Below are 18,516 nucleotides of genomic sequence, written 5' to 3' on the forward strand. Positions count from 1 at the left end.
AGAACGATACCATTTCAACTGGATGACAGCCAGAGTCTTGAGTCAAGCAAAAATGAGAATTTCTCAAAGTGTGGCTCTCTGCAGAAGGATCCATCAACAAACACATCGGCATAGATCTGGTATATGAACCTTTATGGAGAAAAGTGAAACAGCGATGTCAGCAATCAATGAATCTCCAGTCATCTTGGGATCTTCACGGTGAAGCAAGCATGTCCAACGACCTCCCTTGAAGCTAGCCAGTCAGAATCTTCTTCTGCTAAACTGTTCACTGTGTTTTGAAACAGCCAACCAGATCACAACGTTTAAACAATATCCCTCAATTGTGCACTGATGATGGCTTCTTGACTGGAGCCAAAACCTCTGCAAACATTTTGCCAAGCTCAGCGATCAACCAAACTTCCAAATTCTTGAAGTTTTCCTGTCAACTGGGAATTTTCCAAAATTCTGCAATTTGGAAGATCACAACCAATGCATCCACTAACACATGCAATATACTGGAGGAACTCAGCAGGCCAGGTAGCTTCAATGGAAAAGTGTACAGTCAAAGCTTCGGGCCGAAACCCTTCGGCAGAACCAGAGAAAGGAAGCTGAGGAGTAGATTTAAAAGGTGGAGGAAGGGGAGAGAGAAACACCAGGTGATACGTGAAACGTAAAGGTGGGGGGGGGGAGCACCAGAGGGAGCCGATGGGTGGGCAAGGAGATGAGGTGAGAGAGGGAAAAGGGAGTGGGAAATGGTGAAAGAGGGGGGGGATGGGTGGGGTTCATTACCGGAAGTTTGAGAAATCCACGTTCATGTCATCAGGCTGGAAGCTATCCAAACAGAATATAAGGTGTTGTTCTGCCAACCTAAGTGTGGCCTCATCACATCAGTGGAGGAGGCCATGGATGGACATATTGGAATGGGAATGGGAAGTAGAATTAAAATGGGTGGATACTAGGAGACCTTCATTTTCTGGTGGACAGGGCGTAGATGCTCAGTGAAGTGATCTCCCTATTTACGTCAGATCTCACTGATATACAGGAGGCCACATGGGAGCATCAGGCATAGTAGATGAAGCCAACAGGTACACAGGTGAAGTGTCACCTCACCTTGAAGGACAGTTACGGCCCTGAATGGTGGTGAGGGAGGAGGTGCAGGGGTTGGTGTAGCACTTGTTCTACTTGCAAGGTTAAGTGCCGGGAGGCAGATCAGTGGGGAGGGACGAATGGACAACGGAGTCAGTAGGGAGTGGTCCCTGTGGAAAGCAGAAAGTGGTGGGGGGGGGAGGGGAAGATGTTCTTGGTGGTGGGATCCTGTGGGAGATGGCAGAGGTTTCACACAATCAAGTGCTGAATGCGGAGGCTATTGTGGTGGTAGGTGAGGACAAGAGGAACCCTATCCCTGGTAGGTTGACAGGAGAGTGGGGTAAGAGCAGACGTGCATGAAATGGATGAGATGCAGTTGAGGGCAGCGTTGATGGTGGAGGAAAGGAAGCCCTTTCCTTTGAAAAAGGAGGCTATCTCCTTTGATTTGGAATGAAAAGCCTCATCCTGAGAGCAGATGTGGCAGAGACCGAGATATTGAGAAAGGGGTAGCGTTTTTGCAAGTAACCAGGTGGGAAGAAGTACAGACCAGGTAGCTGTGAGAGCTCTCTCACTATCTCTGTAGCCACTTCTTTTAATACCAAGGTCACAGACCTTCAAGATCCAAGGGTCTTGTCAGTATTTGGTCACATTAATTGCCAATAAGTCCCATAAATTATTAAGTTATGACAATTGAAGACTAGATAAATGTGTGATATGTAAAAACTTCTGAGTGAAAGAGCAGCAGATGTAGAATCAAATGGTAGATCTTATAAGCAATTCACAAAGGTGTCAGAATGTTTTACATTCAAAAGACTTGGTGCTAAATCTTGTAGATTTCTCCACGGAATTAAGTGAAACTATTGAGCTTTAATGTTCAGCTATAAAAGAACCTCATTTAACTTGACACCAGTAATAGACAGTAATTGAAGTGCAGGACTGCATGAAGTGTCTGCACTTTAATTATAAAATTACTTATTTACATGCCAGAAAGCATCTGGGTCAGGAGGGAGAGGAACATATGTCCTGACCTGAGCACTCAATACACATGACAATTCACTCTATACTTTGATCTGTACTTTCAGTGTTTTCTTTCAGGCCCTTTGGCATACAGACTTCAGAGATGTGCCACCTGCACCAGGCAATTATTAGGACATTAATGTTACACATGCTTACCCGTGAGGAGCTGGAGATTGGGCAATGGCTCAGATAGGACTCCTCGACACTGCTCCTCCACAGGAAGGGGAATCACAACCAATCCATCAGCCAGCTGAGGGAAATCCTTCATGAAGTTATTCTCCCTGCATGAAAGTATCAAACATTGTCAGAAGTGAATTGGCTGAAATTCTCAAATTATAAGACCATAAGACTTAGGAGCAGATTTAGGCCATTCAGCCCATCAAGTTTGCCCTGCTTTTTCATCATGACTGATCCTGGATCCCACTCAAGCCCATACACCTGCCTTCTCGCCATGTCTTTGATGCCCTGACTGATCAGGAAACTATCAACTTCCACCTTAAATATACCTACGGACTTGGCCTCTACCGCAGCCTGTGGCAGAGCATTCAATAGATTCACTACTCTGGCTAAAAAACAAATCCTCCTTACCTCTGTTCCAAAAGGTTGCCCCTCAGTTTTGAGGCTGTACTCTCTAGTTCTGGATACCCCCATCATAGGAAACATCCTCTCCACATCCACCTTATCCAGTCCTTTCAACATTCGGTAGGTTTCAATGAGATCCCCACGCATTCTTCTAAATTCTGGTGAGTACAGCCCTGAAGCTGCCAAACGCCCCTCATATGTTAACCCCTTCATTCCCAGAATCATCTGTGTGAACCTTCTCTGGACTCTCTCCAATGACAACACATCCCTCCTGAAATATGGGGCCCAAAACTGTTGACAATACTCTAAATGTGGCCTGACTGGTGTCTTATAAAGGCTTAGCATTATCTCCTTGCTTTTATATTCTATTCCCCTTGAAATAAAGCCAATATTGCATTTGTCTTCCACACCACAGACTCAACCTGTAAAATTAACCTTCTGGGAGACTTGCACGAGGTCTCCCAAGTCCCTCTGTACCTCTGATGCTTGAGCCTTCTTCCAATTTAGATATTGCTCTTCACTATTTACTAAAATGCATTATTGTCCATCTCCCAACACTGTATTCCATCTGCCACTTTTTTGATCATTCTTCCAATTTGTCTAAATCCTGCTTCAATTCCATTACTTCCTCAGCACTACCTACCCCATCAACCTATCTTTGTTTCATCCGCAAACTTCGCCATAAAGCCATCAATTTCATGATTCAAATAATTGACAAACAATCCCAATAGCGGTCCTAATACTGACCACCTGAGGAACACCACTAGTCATGGCAACCAACCAGAAAAGACCCTCTTTATTCCTACTCAGTGCCCTCTGTCTGTCAACCATTCCTTTATCCATGCCTGTATCTTTCCTGTAACTCCATAGGATTTCATCTTGTTAAGCAGTCTCATGTGTGGCACTTTATCAAATGCCTTCTGAAAATCCAAGGAAGTGACATCCACTGCCTCTCCTTTGTCCACCCTGCTTGTTACTTCCTCAAGGAACTGACAGATTTTTCAGGCAAGATTTCCCCTTTACAGAAACCATGCTGACTTTGACTTATTTTATCATTAGTCTCCAAGTACCTCAAAACCTCTCCCTTAATTATAGACTCTAATACTTTCCCAACTGCTGAGTTTAGGCTAACTGGCCTATAACTTCCTTACTTTTGTGTTCCTCCCTTCTTAAAGTGTGGAGTGGTTTTGCAATCTTCCTGTCCTCAGGGACTATGCCAGAATCAAGCGATTCTTAAAAGATCATTATCAAAGCATCCGTTATCTCTTCAGCAACTTCTCTCAGGGCTCTGGGATGTAGTTATCTAGTCCAGGTGACTTATCCATCTTAAGAACTTTGAGTTTGCCTAGCACTTCTTTCTTTTGTAATGGCAATGGCACTCACTCCTGCTCCCTGATACTCATGGACTGCTGGCGCACTGCTAGTGTCTTCCACAGATGCCTGATGCAAAGTACTTTTTAAGTTCATCTGCCATTTCTTTGTCCCCAATTACTACCTCACCAGCATCATTTTCCAGTGATCCAATATTAACTGTCAACTCCCTTTTACGCTTTATATAACTGAAAACACTTTTTGTATCCTTTCCTATATTGGCTAGTTTGCCCTCATATTTAATCTTTTTCCTTCTTGTAGCTTTTTTTAGTTACTTGTTGTTGGATTTTAAAAGCTTCCCAATCATTCAACTTCCCACTCACTTTTGCTACCTTAGATGTCCTTTCTTTGGCTTTTATGCAGTCCTTAACTTCCCTTGTCAGACACAGTTGCCTATTCCTGCCATTTGAGAACAACTTCTGTGGGACATATCTATCCTGTACCTTGTGAACTATTCCTAGAAACTGCAGCCATCTCTGCTGTGCTGTTAATACAACCAGTATCCTCCTCCAATACACCTGGGCAAGTTCCTCTCTGAAGCCTCTGTAATTCCCTTTATTCCATTGTGATACTGATACATGTGACTGAGACAAAAGAGACTGCAAATGCTGGAATCTGGAGCAAAAAGCGAACTGCTGGAGGATGTCAGTGGGTCAGCCAGTATCTGTGGAAGGAGACTGCATGTACTGGATCAAAACCCCTCTTGTGAACCCTTCACATCATCCTAATTTGTATAAGGGCTGTTACATACAGACTAAAATCTATGTAATAAAGATATGACAACAAGAAAGGAACTGAAAGATCAAAGAACAGATAGCGGCAATCTGAAAAATTAATATTAATCCATGTTCCTCCTTTCTCTACGATCAGACTCCATCATCTTCAGCTCTTTGTCACTTCCACACTTCAACTCCCAGCTTCTGATGCCATTCCCGCTCTTCTTCCTGCCCATATGCCTATCACCAACAGCCCCTCCCCAAACTTGGATCCACCTATCACCCACCAGCCCTTGCTCTACCCTTTCTCTCCACCCTTTTGTACTGGCTCTGTTTTCTTTCTTTCAGTGTAGATAAAGGGTCACAATCTGAAACAGCCATGGTCTATTTCCCTTCATAGATGCTGCCTGACACATTGAGTTCCTCCAGCATTTCATGTGTTGCTCCAGATTCCGGCATCTTTTTCTCATTTTCTCATGCCCCATCCCATCCCATCAACCCTTTCTCTGCAATTTAAAGGTCAGGTTTTACCAGCTTTAATTAATGGTTATCAACCTGAAATGATAATTTTGTTTCTTTGTCCATAAATGCTGCCTGACCTGATGAACATTTCTAGCATTTTCTGTGCTTAGCTTCAGTTTAGAAATACAGTGTGATAACAGCCTCTTCAGGCCCAACAAGCCTGCACCGCCCAATTACCCCCATGTGATGAATTAATCTACTAACCCGTACATCTTTGGGAGAAACCAGAACATCTGGAGGGAATACACATAGGCTACGTCCACACTAGACCAGATAATTTTGAAAACACTGGTTCCAAGTAAAAACGACAGGCATCCACACCAAGCATTTTTCAAAATATCTCTGTCCACATTAGAATGGATATTTGGGCGAATCTCCTCCTACTGGGCATGCGCAGGACACAGAAAACAAGTGAAGAGGAAACGGTATACGGTGCGCGTTTGTCCAGTTACAGACTAGAAAAACTTTAAAGGAATTGCTGTTGGCCCTTGCGCATGAGGACTTAAAACTAAAAAACAACAAATACTGGAGCATATGGAGGCAACAGACAGGGGGTTCATGGACAATATGACCCGGCTGATGACGAACATTGAAAAATTGACTAACTCTGTTGCATTAATAAAGCATCTTGTTAAGTGTATAAAACATGTCTGCATCAGTGTTATCTTGTATTTCCATACAATGTTACATTAGGCTGTTACACATCTATTGTCAGAGAAGTATTTGCATAAATAGATAAACCACCTTCATACAAGCAAGGACAGAAAACAGGGCAAAGTGAGTATACTTATTTATTCAGTAAGCTATGGGTCAAATTATTTGGTGAGTACATTTCTAACTCTTCTGGTGTCAGTCCCGTTGCTGTCTGTTCTGAAATTGTTAGTTTGTGTGGGGGGTTGTGTTCAAGAAAACAACGAAATGCTGCGCTGCGGCCATCTGTTCCGGCGTGTCATGACAGCGTTTTTAAATAGTCAAAAAAGCTCACTTTACAATTTAACTCTCACGCCGTTCACACCGACTGCGCGTTATAACAGCCGTACGGCAGTGCTAGCGCAGTACCAAGCAGAAGCAGAAAAAGCATTGTTGTTGTGGTGTTGTCATGACAGCGTTTTTAAATCTCTCTGTTTACCCCGTCTACACTACAATGCGCAACAATCGTTTCCAAATTTACACACTGGAGAGTGTTTTAGAAAAGCTCCGTTTTTGGGGGATGAAAACGCTGTTTCAATGTGGGCGGAGGGTCAAAACGAAGACAAAAAGCTTCGTTTTCGAAATTATCTGGCGTAGTGTGGACGTAGCCATAGTCACGGGAAGGAGGTACAAACTCTTTACAGACAATGGTGGAAATGAACCTGGGTCACTGGTGCTGTAATAGCATTATGCTAATTGCTATGTTACCATACCAACCAGAATTGCTCCAATTGTAATGTATTATGACATTAATTTCACAACAGATTTTTGACCACAGTTCTCTCCTGTCGTTACTGTACATGATCATTGGCAGAACAACAGACAGTTTGAGTTTATATAATAACCAAACACGAGGAAATCGGCAGATGCTGGAAATTCAAGCAACACACACAAAATGCTGGCGAAACGCAGCAGACCAGACAGCATCCATAGGCCGAGACCCTGATGCTGGCTGGCCTGCTGCATTCCACCAGCATTTTGTGTGTGTTGCTTATATAATAACTAGTTAAGTTCCTGGGGGGGAACTATGGCTCAACAGTTAAAGAACTGTTAAAGTACACATGGTTGCAACAAAAGGCACAAAAATCAAAACTGTCAACTCATGTCAGTACTACTGCACACCAAAAAAGAACCAGCTGATCAATTTAGTATCAGTAAAGGTTAAAGTCACTTCACTCCCTCCCCCTTGTTGAGGAAGAAATATTTAACTTTGAAGAAAGGAATGCATTAGTGATGGCAACCTAACGTTCTGGCTCCAACAGGATTAAGCTTTCCTTAGGCCCACATGGTTACATCTCTCAATTCACTTATTGGATTCCTTCAAACAGCGAAATCCAACTTTAGAAGAGCAAGTTTTCTTATGATAGTAATGGATCTTGAATTTGGAGATGCCATAAGTTATAGGAGCAAAATATAGGCCATATGGCCTGTTGAGTTTGCTCTGCCATTCAATCATGGTTGATTTTGAATTCAATCTCATTATTCCTCTTTCTTCTCATAACCCTTAACTCCCTTACCAATCAAGATCCTATTGAGGTCTACCTTGAGTACACCCAATGACTTGGCCACCACAGCCCTCTGTGGCAATGCATCCGACAGATTCACCACCCTCTGGCTGTGAAAAATCTTACTTACCTCTGTTTTAAATTTTGAGGCTGTGCCTTCAGATGCTCAAAGTAAAAATATTATAACATGTGCAGGTCAGAGATTCTGCTTATAAATTCCTTCCACAAGCATATTCATCCCTCAATTAAGGTCTCAAAATCAGTTACTTTCAATTGAAAGTTCTGCACAACTGCAGTAATTTGAGTTTTGATAAGACAAATGTATTCCACATCTATAAGGCAGTCATTAAACATTCCTAAAGACACCAAATAACAGAAACTCAATTGATTCAAAGATCAAAAATGTTAATTTAATCATGCATTTGAGTTCTTTGAAACATCTAATTATGTATATTTCTGCCTCACCAAAATCATTTCTAGAAAATACAAAGCTGTTCCTTCCTTCTGCAAATTAAGTTCAAAGTTGAAAGTAAATTAAATATAAAAGTACATACACTACTATACAAAAGTCTCAGACACACACACACACACATATATATATACACACACACCTAGGGTGCTTAAGACATTTGTGCAGCACTGTATTGTCAATGTGGAGCAGAGGGAGAATTTGTAAATCTGGCGGCAGGAGCAAAGGATATTGGGAATAGCAAGAGAAGGTGCTGTGGGAGGGGTGTATGAGACAGGTGGCAGGGGTGAGGGGGTGGTGCGGATGCAGACACACCCAGCCCTTAGACACCAAGCAAGGCCATTTGTTTCCAATCAATTGGCTTATTGATCATTACAGAATGTCTCTCATTTCAGTTGATGGGGCAAGTGAAGCTGAGAAAACTTAGTCATAGTCATACTTTATTGATCCCGGGGGAAATTGGTTTTCGTTACAGTTGCACCATAAATGATTAAATAGTAATAAAACCATAAATAATTAAATAGTAATATGTAAATTATGCCAGGAAATAAGTCCAGGACCAGCCTATTGGCTCAGGGTGTCTGACCCTCCAAGGGAGGAGTTGTAAAGTTTGATGGCCACGGGCAGGAATGACTTCCTATGACGCTCTGTGTTGCATCTCCTCTCATTGATGGTTAATGATGGTTGAAGGGTAATAACTGTTCCTGTATCTGGTGGTGTGAGTCCTGAGACTCCTGCACCTTCTTCCTGATGGCAATAGCGAGAGAGAGCATGGCCTGCATGGTGGCAGTACTTGATGATGGATGCTGCTTTCCTGTGACAGCGCTCCGTGTGGATGTGCTCAGTGGTGGAAAGGGCTTTACCCATGTTGGACTGGGCCATATCCGCTACTTTTTGTAGGATCTTCCATTCAAGAGCATTGGTGTTTCCATTCCAGCCGTGATGTAACCAGTCAACATATTCTCCACTATGCACCTATAAAAGTTTGTCAAAGTTTTAGATGTCATGCTGTATCTGTGCAATCTTCTAAGGAAGTAGAGGTGCTGCCTTGCATGCTTCATAATTGCACTTATATGCTGGGCTCAAGACAGATCCTCTGAAATGATAACACCGAAGAATTTAAAGTTTCTGACCTCTCCATGTCTGATCCCCGATGAGCACTGGCTCATGGACTTCCAGTTTCCTCTTCCTGAAGTCGATAATCAGCTCTTTGGTCTTGCTGATATAGAGTATGAGGTTGTTGTTGTGGCATCACTCAGCCAGATTTTCAATCTCCTTCCTACAGTATTTACTGTATATGCTGATTCATCACCATTTTGTTTGGCTTATGACAGTGGTGTTATCAGCAAACTTGACTATGGCATTAGAGCTGTCCTTAGCCTCACAGTCATAAGTATAAAGTGAGTCAGGCAGAGGGCTAATCACATAGCCTTGTGGTGCACCTATGCTGAAGGAGATGTTGTTGCCAATCCGAACTGACTGGGATCTGCAACTGAGAAAATTGAGGATCCAATTACATAGGGAGTTATTGGGGCCAAGGTCTTGAAGCTTATTGATTAGTTTTGAGGTGATGATATTATTGAATGCCGAGTTGTAATCAATAAAGAGCATCCTGATGTATGTGCCTTTGCTGTCCAGATGTTCTAGGGTTGAGTGATGAGCCAATGAAATCGCATCTGCTGTGGACCTGTTATGCCGGTAGGCAAACTGGAATGGATCCAAGTTATTTCTCAGACAGGAGTTGATATATTTCATCACCAACCTCTCAGAGCTTCACCACCATGGATGTAAGTGCTACAGTATGGAATTATTGAAATAAAAATAAATATTCATTCCCAATGAATTCAGCTAAATGAAAAAAATGAAGCAATGTGCTTAACTCTGATGTATGGTTCAGGGTTTGAAATAGACATATTTCAATATAACTATCTGTCAAAGATACCTTCTACAGTGGAATATATTGTTCAATAAACATGTTGATCACATACTAAATTAAGCTTGCCAGCACAATAATGTACAGTGTGTGAACACATCTTGTTCCACTAAATGCACTGTAATATATAGTCAAAAGTTAGTACTGCCAGTTGAGGCTTTAGTAAGTCTTCAGCTGTGATTTTGTTGAGGAGATAATTAAGAAACATTTGTAAAGCATCGCAATCTTATTTGTTCTGATTTTTTAATGTCATTTTTTATTCCAACTCTTTATTAGCACACCATGTTCCCAGCTTAAAAGTAAAGAGTGAGAACCTAACAACAAGTCCCATGATGATTCTGGAATTTATTATTCAATTGGCTTTCACAAGCCAGACTTCTGGCTTGCCCTTTGTTTCTCTTTTTCTCCCAATGCCAAATTCATGAAAACTGACCTATATCTCGGCATTCAATAGCACAGTGGGTAATCACACTGCAACAGTGTGCCACATTCATGGCTTTTAATGTTAATTTTTCTCTTGTCTCCTCTATGAGAAACAGTAACAGCAAGAAGCACAAAATAAATTTGGTTTGTAAACGCAGCAGAAAGCACGTTATACAGGATATATGACCCAAATGTATTATTCAGAAATCCACTGATCAGCTGATGAGACTTGCACATTTCAGGATCTCAAATTATTCCATAGTACTTTAAAACCATGAAGCATTTATTTTGACTTGTCTATTGTTATAACAACAGGGAAACTGGCTGTAAATTCGTACATAACAAATTAATCTGATAACGATCCAATTGCTGTTTGCCGATGAATTTGTATGGTTCAGGACTTGAGAAAGAACATTCCAACACCTGTAAGAGACACAAGAGATTCTATGGATGTTGGAAATCTTAAGTAATGCACACACACCATGCTGGAGGAACCCAGCAGGTCAGGCAGCATCTGTGGAGGGAAATAAACAGTCGACACTTCAGGCAGAAACCCTTCATCAGGAATGGAAAAGAAAATGTCAGAAGCCAGATAGGAATTTTATTTTCTTCTGAGATAATCCCAAATCTTAATTTAATGCCCCATTCCCCACAACTGCACTGGAGTCACAGTGTAAATTTTTCAGGGAAGTGGGCTCAAGTCCATACCTATCCAACACAGAGCTAAGAGTCCTACCCAGCAAGCAAAGGCTGACACTGAGGGTATATCCCTAATGTGAGACACTGTACATGCACTATTTGGCAAGGGCAATTCTGGGGCAAATCTTTTATTGTCCCTCTGAAGATACTGTCCAGCCATTACTCATTGCCTAAGGCTCTTGCCAAGTGCCCATGGATTGTCAGCACATACAACATCAGCTCACACTTAAGGTCACCTGACACATCCTTGTGCATGTTCTTGGTTCTCGATCCTCCAAAATATTCTGCATGGAATTTAAACTGGCGGAGGGTGGGCTTAAGAAGGAGGTTTTTGAAGAAGAAAAGCTGCTTTAAATTTAATTGGGTTTGGTTGTGTGACTGTGGTAGGATGAAGATTATTCCATGCTTTAATTGTGCGGGGGAAAAATGAATTGCTGTACACATCTGACTTGGTAGTTTGTTTCTCAAATTGAATTGAGTGCCCCCATCTGCTCCTAATAGGTTTGGGTTTCATATGGGATTGGTAGTCTATGTCGAGCTGACCATTTAACATTTTGTGAAAACAGGTCAGGCGGTGTGCTTCACGTCTATCTTGGAGAGAGTTCCACTTCAATGAATTTAAAAGTTGAGTAACACTCACATCTCTCTCAAAGGTATTTGTGTCAAATCGGGCTGCCTGTCTTTGGACTTGCTCGATGGAAGTAGTGTTTTTGTTTGTGTATGGGTCCCATGCAGCAACTGCATATTCCAAATGTGGCCTGACAATGGTGAGGTACAACTTCTCCTTAACTGTTGACGTCATTTTCTCAGACTTTGTCAAACAGAGTTGGATCCTATAATGCTGTAGAGAATCTTTAAAAGATGCAATTGCTTAAAACCATATCATGTGGTAAGTCTCCATTGTGTCTGTAGGGTAAATGTTTGCTCCAGATATTTTGTATTTCCTTTGCAAACCTTAAACAAAAGAAAAGGTTAAAATAAGATATTCTCATTCTGGCAATCAGATTACAGGAGATCTTCCTCTTCTTCTTCTTCCTCTTCTTAAGCAGTCCCTTAGAGGTGAGGAAAACTCTCTTCTTTTCCAGTTTTGTGGGTTGTGAATTGGCTGATGGAGCCAACATGGAAAATGCAGAGACTTCTGCAAATAGGGTAGGTGAGTGAATAGTTTTGTGAGGTGGTTTCCTCCATCTGATGTTTATGCAAGGCGCCTGCATGTTCCCAATATGTGGAATTGAGCTTCTCAGTATTACATCGATTGTTATACCTCCACTCGAAGTCATCATGGGTAAAAGGTTTCCAAGAGTTCATGCAATTGTTACACTTCTTTGAAGAATCTTTGTGCATATCCTTGAATCTTTTTTTCTGTCATTTTAATCTCCTTTTTAACAGTATATATGTTTCATGAATCCTTGCTTGAGTGTACAAAGAACATGGCTTGCATTAACTGGTCTGGAATTATACAGGTGAACACTGATTTCTGTGACGTGACAAAACCAAAAATACAAGAGGCTTTGGTGGTAAAAGAGAAATTGAGTTTAAGAAGTAATAACCTTAACAGTTGATTATAGTGGACACATACATACTCAGAATGCTCTTGCAAGATATAGCTGTAAAAATATCCTGCCACAATTTAAAGAGTTCACAAATAGGAGCCCATGACAAATATAGTATGTTTAATCAGTTATATCATTTATGGTGATTCCGAAGATTTGAGCTGGCCAGATTTCTGCAACATTACAGTCCACAGCCCCAATTCTTCACTCATTCTTCTTGAGAATATGAAAAACGAGCAAATTTTGCATCCTGGTGTGCCTCAACCAACCATGAAATTCAAAAATCTGGCTTGAGGATAATTCTTTGTGAAAAACAATTTGCGAACAGTGAATTTGGCCCCAACTTCATGCAGAGAGGAATAATTTCAAAGAGGGAACCCCAGAGACTAATTTCACAGAGCGTACAGCACATGGATGCAGTGAATTGAGGATAAAATTCTAACTGATAAGCACAATTTTTCACAAATATAATACATATACATGTTTTCTGCTTCCTTCCACTTCTCTTCTAAAGATGTCTTGGTTAATCGGCTGTTGGTAGTCTTCAATGGGTGGTCTTTCATCATGTACAGTATCTGTTTTAGATTTCCAGTATTTGCTATTCTCTTGTTTTTAAAGAGACTGTTATATTGGCATTTCTTGAATTAATTAACAGTATTTTGGGCAAGGCCACATTTATGCCCATCCTCACTGGGCCTCGAACAGTGACCTGCTTCAATATTTCTAAGAACTGCTAACAGACAACAATATTATTGTGCTTCTGGGATCAATCTGGTATGGCAATTAAAGATAATAGAATTCCTTCTCTCAATCTCATGGAGTTACGAAACAGCATTTCTTTAACTAATTGAATTAAAATTCCAAGATACTGGGGTGTGATTTTAACATATGATCCTATTTCATGAGTCCAGGCTTCTGGATTGTTAGTGAAAAAGTCAGTGCGTCAGGCAGCATCTATGGAGGGAAATGAACAGAGAACATTTTTGGATCAAGAACCATCATAGGTTCTAATGAAGAGGTCTCGACCTGAAATGTCAACTGTCCATTTCCCTCCTAATGCTGATTGGCCCAATAAGTGTTCCTCCAGCTCCCTTGTGTTTCTCTAGATTTCCAACATCTGCAGTCTCTTGTGTAAATCCCTCCAGTGTGTAGGCAAGTGGTAGAATCTAGGGGGAATTGATGGAATATCAGATTCAGGCAGTGTAAATAGGTGCTTAGATGTTTAACAGAACTTAGAACATAGACTAGTGCAACACAGAATCAGGCCCATTAGCCCACAAGGTAAACTGGTAATCAAATGCTGAACTAATCTAATCCTTTATGACTACACGATAACCATATCGCTCCATTTTCCTCACAGTCATGTGCCTATTTAAATGTCTCTTAAAAGTCCCCAGTGTATCTCCCTCTATCACCACCCCAAGCAGCACATCCCAGGCACCCACCACTGTGTAAAACATTTGCCTCTCACATCTCCTTTAAAATTAACCCCCCTCTCCTTAATTACATACCTTCTGGTATTAGGCATGTTAACCCAGGGAAAAAAGATACTGTCTGTCTACTCTCTCTCTATGCCTCTCGTAATCTTATAAATCTCTATCAGACCTCCCACCAGCCTCTGCCACTCTGGAGAAAACACCACAAGTTTATACAAACTCTCATCACAGCACATGCCCTCTAATCTAGGCAAATCTCTTCTAATCCTGGTAAACCTCTTCTGCACCCTCTCCAAATCCTCAACATTCTTCCTATAATGGAGTGACCAGAACTGTATAGAATACTTCAGATGTGGTCTAACTAGAGTTTTATAAAGCTGCAACATAACTTCCTGACTTTTGAACTCAATGTCTCGAATAATAAAGGCAACCATGCCATATGCCTTCTTAACTATCCTAGCAACTTGTGTAGTCACTTTCAGGGAGTTATAAACTTGTACCCCACGATCCCTCTGCCTTTGACTTTGTTAAGGGTTTTGCCATAAGACCATAAGATATAGGAGCAGCAGTAGGCCATTCAGCCCATCGAGTCTGCTCCACCATTCAATCATGGGCTGATCCAGCTCTTCCAGTCATCCCCACTCCCCTGCCTTCACCACATACCCTTTGATGCCCTGGCTAATCAAGAACCTATCTATTTCCACCTTAAATACACCCAATGACTTGGCCTCCACAGCCGCTAATGGCAACAAATTCCCCAGATTTACCACCCTCTGACTAAAGTAATTTCTCCGCATCTCAGTTCTACAAGGACGTCCTTCAATCCTGAAGAAGTCATGCCGTCTTGTCCTAGAATCCCCTACCATGGGAAATAACTTTGCCATATCTAATCTGTTCAGGCCTTTCAACATTCAGAATGTTTCTATGAGATCCCCTCTCATTCTCCTGAATTCCAGGGAATACAGCCCAAGAGCTGCCAGACACTCCTCATACAGTAACCCTTTCATTCCTGGAATCATTTTTGTGAATATTCTCTGAAGCCTCTCCAATGTCAGTATACCCTTTCTAAAATAAGGAGCCCAAAACTGCACACAATACTTCAAGTGTGGTCTCACGAGTTCCTTATAGAGCCTCAACATCACATTCCTGCTCTTATATCTATACCTCCAGAAATGAATGCCAACATTGCACTCACCTCCTTCACAGCCAACTCAACCTGGAGGTTAACCTTTAGGGTATCTTGCACAAGGACTCCCAAGCCCCTTTGTATCTCTGCATTTTGAATTTTCTCCCCATCTAAATAATAGTCTACCCATTTACTTCTTCCACCAAAGTGCATGACCATACACTTTCCAACATTGTATTTCATTTGCTACTTCTTTGCCCATTCCCCTAAACTTTCTAAGTCTCTCTGCAGGCTCTCTGTTTGCTCAGCACTACCCGCTCCTCCACCTATCTTTGTATCATTGGCAAATTTAACCACAAATCCATTAATACTGTAGTCCAAATCATTGACATACATCATAAAAAGCAGTGGTCCCAACACCGACTCCTGTGGAACTCGACTGGTAACTGGCAGTCAGCCAGAATAGGATCCCCTTATTCCCACTCTTTGTTTGCTGCCGACCAGCAATGCTTGACCCACACTAGTAACTTCCCTGTAATTCCATGGGCTCTTATCTTGCTAAGAAGCCTCATGTGCGGCACCTTGTCAAAAGCCATCTGAAAATCCAAGTACACCATGCCTACCGCATCTCCTTTGTCTATCCTGCTTATAATTTTCTCAAAGAATTGCAGTAGGTTTGTCAGGTAGGATTTGCCCTTAGCTATGTACTGTCTCTTTACATTTGATTTACCAAGGTGCAACTCTTAACACTTGGCTAGGTTAAACTTCATCTGCCATTTCTCTGCCCATATCTGTGACTGATCCATACCTGCTGTATTTTTTGCCAGTCATCTATGCTATCCACAACACTACCAATCTTTGTATTATCTGCAAAATTACTAACCCATCCTTCTACATTTTCTTCCAGATCATATATGTACATCACAAACAGCAGAGGTCCCAGTACCTATCCGTGCGGAACATTACTAGTGACAGACCTCCAACTACAATAAGACCCTTTGACCAGTGTCCTCTGTCTTCTATAGGCAAGCCGGTTCTAAACCCAAATGGCCAATTCACCACTGATCCCATGCACCTTAATCTTCTGAGCCTCCAATGAGGAACCTTGTCAAATGCCTTACTAAAATCTATGCAGACATCATCCATGGCTTTACCTTTATCAATCACCCTCATCATCCTATCAAAAAACTCAACCAAGTTAGTAAGACACACAAAGCCTTGCTGGCTCTCACTAATTAGGCCATGGTTTTCCAAATGCTCATAAGTCCTATCCCTAAGAATTCTCTCCAGTAATTTCCCTACCACTAACGTGAGATTCACTGATTTATAGTTTCCTGGATTATTCCCGATTCCCTTCTAGCCAAATGGTCTATTTCTGTGACTCTAAGTACTGATAGAAATACCAAATGAAAAAGTCTCCTAAATATGTTAATAGAAAATATATATAAATTGTGGTAACAAATGGCAAAACACACATTATTTCCAACTTTAAAGTTGTATCACTGTGCTACTTCTATCAAACTTTTTAATATTTATTGTGTTTTTCAGCTGATGGAGTGAAGTATTTCAAACTTGAAGGTGAAACAAATATAACTAACAAGTATTGTAAGTTACGAGTTCGAGATGATTGAAAAACAAATTGTTACATTTTCCATGCCTGAATTTAAACAGCTTTTGTATCATTATCCATGGAACCAGATCTACTTCAGCAAACACTTAAAAGCTCAACCACTGAAACTAACATTTCTGTCTGAAGAAACTGAACTCTATTCTTCAAAATATTTTTAAAGTCATGATAACTTTGTTTTGTGATGACCCAAAGAGGAACAAATTATCAATGATCAGGAAGTCAATACATGCCCACAAGGAATGCCAGCCAACGGGCAAATTGCAGCATTGAATGTTTCAGCAGTTGCTTCTGACAGTTGTTATCTTGACAGGACGAATGTGCTTAAGTAAGTCAAATTTCTGTCCCTATCTCCAGGGAAAGAGAAAAAACCAAAATTGCCTGGTGGAATGATGGACATTTTTTCTCATCCATGCTGATGAAATTCCAGTCCTGAATGATTATTCTCCTATGAGCTACAAACTTCAGGATCATCAGTAATCCCTCAGGGCTATGGTCGGAAAATCAACCTAAATGAGAAGATATTAAACAATTTAACGACACTACTCTCCAGTTAAATTTGAAGATAATGCCTTTCCATACAAACCGTATTCATCCACTGAATACAAACTACATCTGTGGTGTGTAGTGCATCAGTATATTCATTGCAGAGTGATAAATGGTGCCGTGTAGGTTTGTCACCAGGACGGAAATAAAATTAATGGTGGCCTTATGGTTAATTTCAATAATGGCACACTCGGGCCATTGGGTGTTGGAATAAGATTAAAGCTTCACAAAAGTAACTGTTTTGAAGTTTAACCCTCTTATCTACAATTTTACTTCATCATGCATTGACTCACTGTACGGCAGTGGAATCACATGGTGGGGCTGCTCCTCACAACTCCAGTTACCCTGGTTTGAAACTGGCTTTCGATGCTGTCTGCATGCAGTTTGCATGCTGTCTGTGTGATCTTGTAAATTGTCTCTGGTACTCCAGTATTTTTGAGTCCCACGACTCAAAAATATATAAGTATGCACACTAACCGGCCCATGAAAATTTCCCCAGCATGTATGTGAGTGGAAGAAATTGCATAGGAGTGTGAAGAGATGAAAATGGGTTAATGCAGGATCAGTGTAACATTGGGAGCTCAATTGGCAGCACTGACCCAGCGGACCAAAGGACCAGCTTCTGTGCTGCATCTCCCAGCGATGCTAAGAGCTGGCTTGATACACCAGTTGGACTTGCGTTTCCATGCAGAGGTCCTGAAATCCAACACGACCATTGGCTTAGCGTATGGTCATGCACTTTGGTGGAAGAAATAAACGGGCAGACTATTATTTAGATGGGGAGAGAATTCAAAATGCAGAGATGCAAAGGGACTTGGGAGTCCTTATGCAAGATACCCTACAGGTTAACCTCCAGGCTGAGTCGGTTGTGAAGAAGGTGAATGCAATGTTGGCATTCATTTCTAGAGGTATAGAATATAACAGCAGGAATGTGATGTTGAAGCTCTATAAGGCACTCGTGAAATGACACTTGGAGTATTATGTGCAGTTTTGGGCTCCTTATTTTAGAAAGGATATACTAACATTGGAGAGGCTTCAGAGAAGATGCACAAGATTGATAGGGTTACTGTATGAGGAGCATCTGGCAGCTCTTGGGTTGTATTCCCTGGAGTTCAGAAGAATGAGGGGGGATCTTATAGAAACATTCTGAATGTTAAGAAGTCTGAACAGATTAGCTATGGCAAAATTGTTTCCCATGGTAGGGGATTCCAGGACAAGAGGACACAACTTCAGGAT

The 18,516-nt window shown here is 41.4% G+C and overlaps 1 protein-coding gene across 4 annotated transcripts in view; it reads right to left on the reverse strand.

The window, feature by feature from the left end:
- Positions 1-18,516, reverse strand: part of LOC140186350 (astrotactin-2-like) — a 1,795,681-nt gene that overhangs the window by 651,625 nt on the left and 1,125,540 nt on the right. For all 4 annotated transcript variants that reach the window (XM_072240512.1, XM_072240511.1, XM_072240510.1 and 1 more), the window contains one exon: positions 2,239-2,363. In XM_072240512.1, the coding sequence (XP_072096613.1) occupies positions 2,239-2,363 (125 nt within the window). The remainder of the gene's footprint in view (positions 1-2,238; positions 2,364-18,516) is intronic.

Source organism: Mobula birostris, chromosome 22, assembly GCF_030028105.1.
Source record: "Mobula birostris isolate sMobBir1 chromosome 22, sMobBir1.hap1, whole genome shotgun sequence".
Classification (NCBI taxonomy): Eukaryota; Metazoa; Chordata; class Chondrichthyes; order Myliobatiformes; family Myliobatidae; genus Mobula; species Mobula birostris.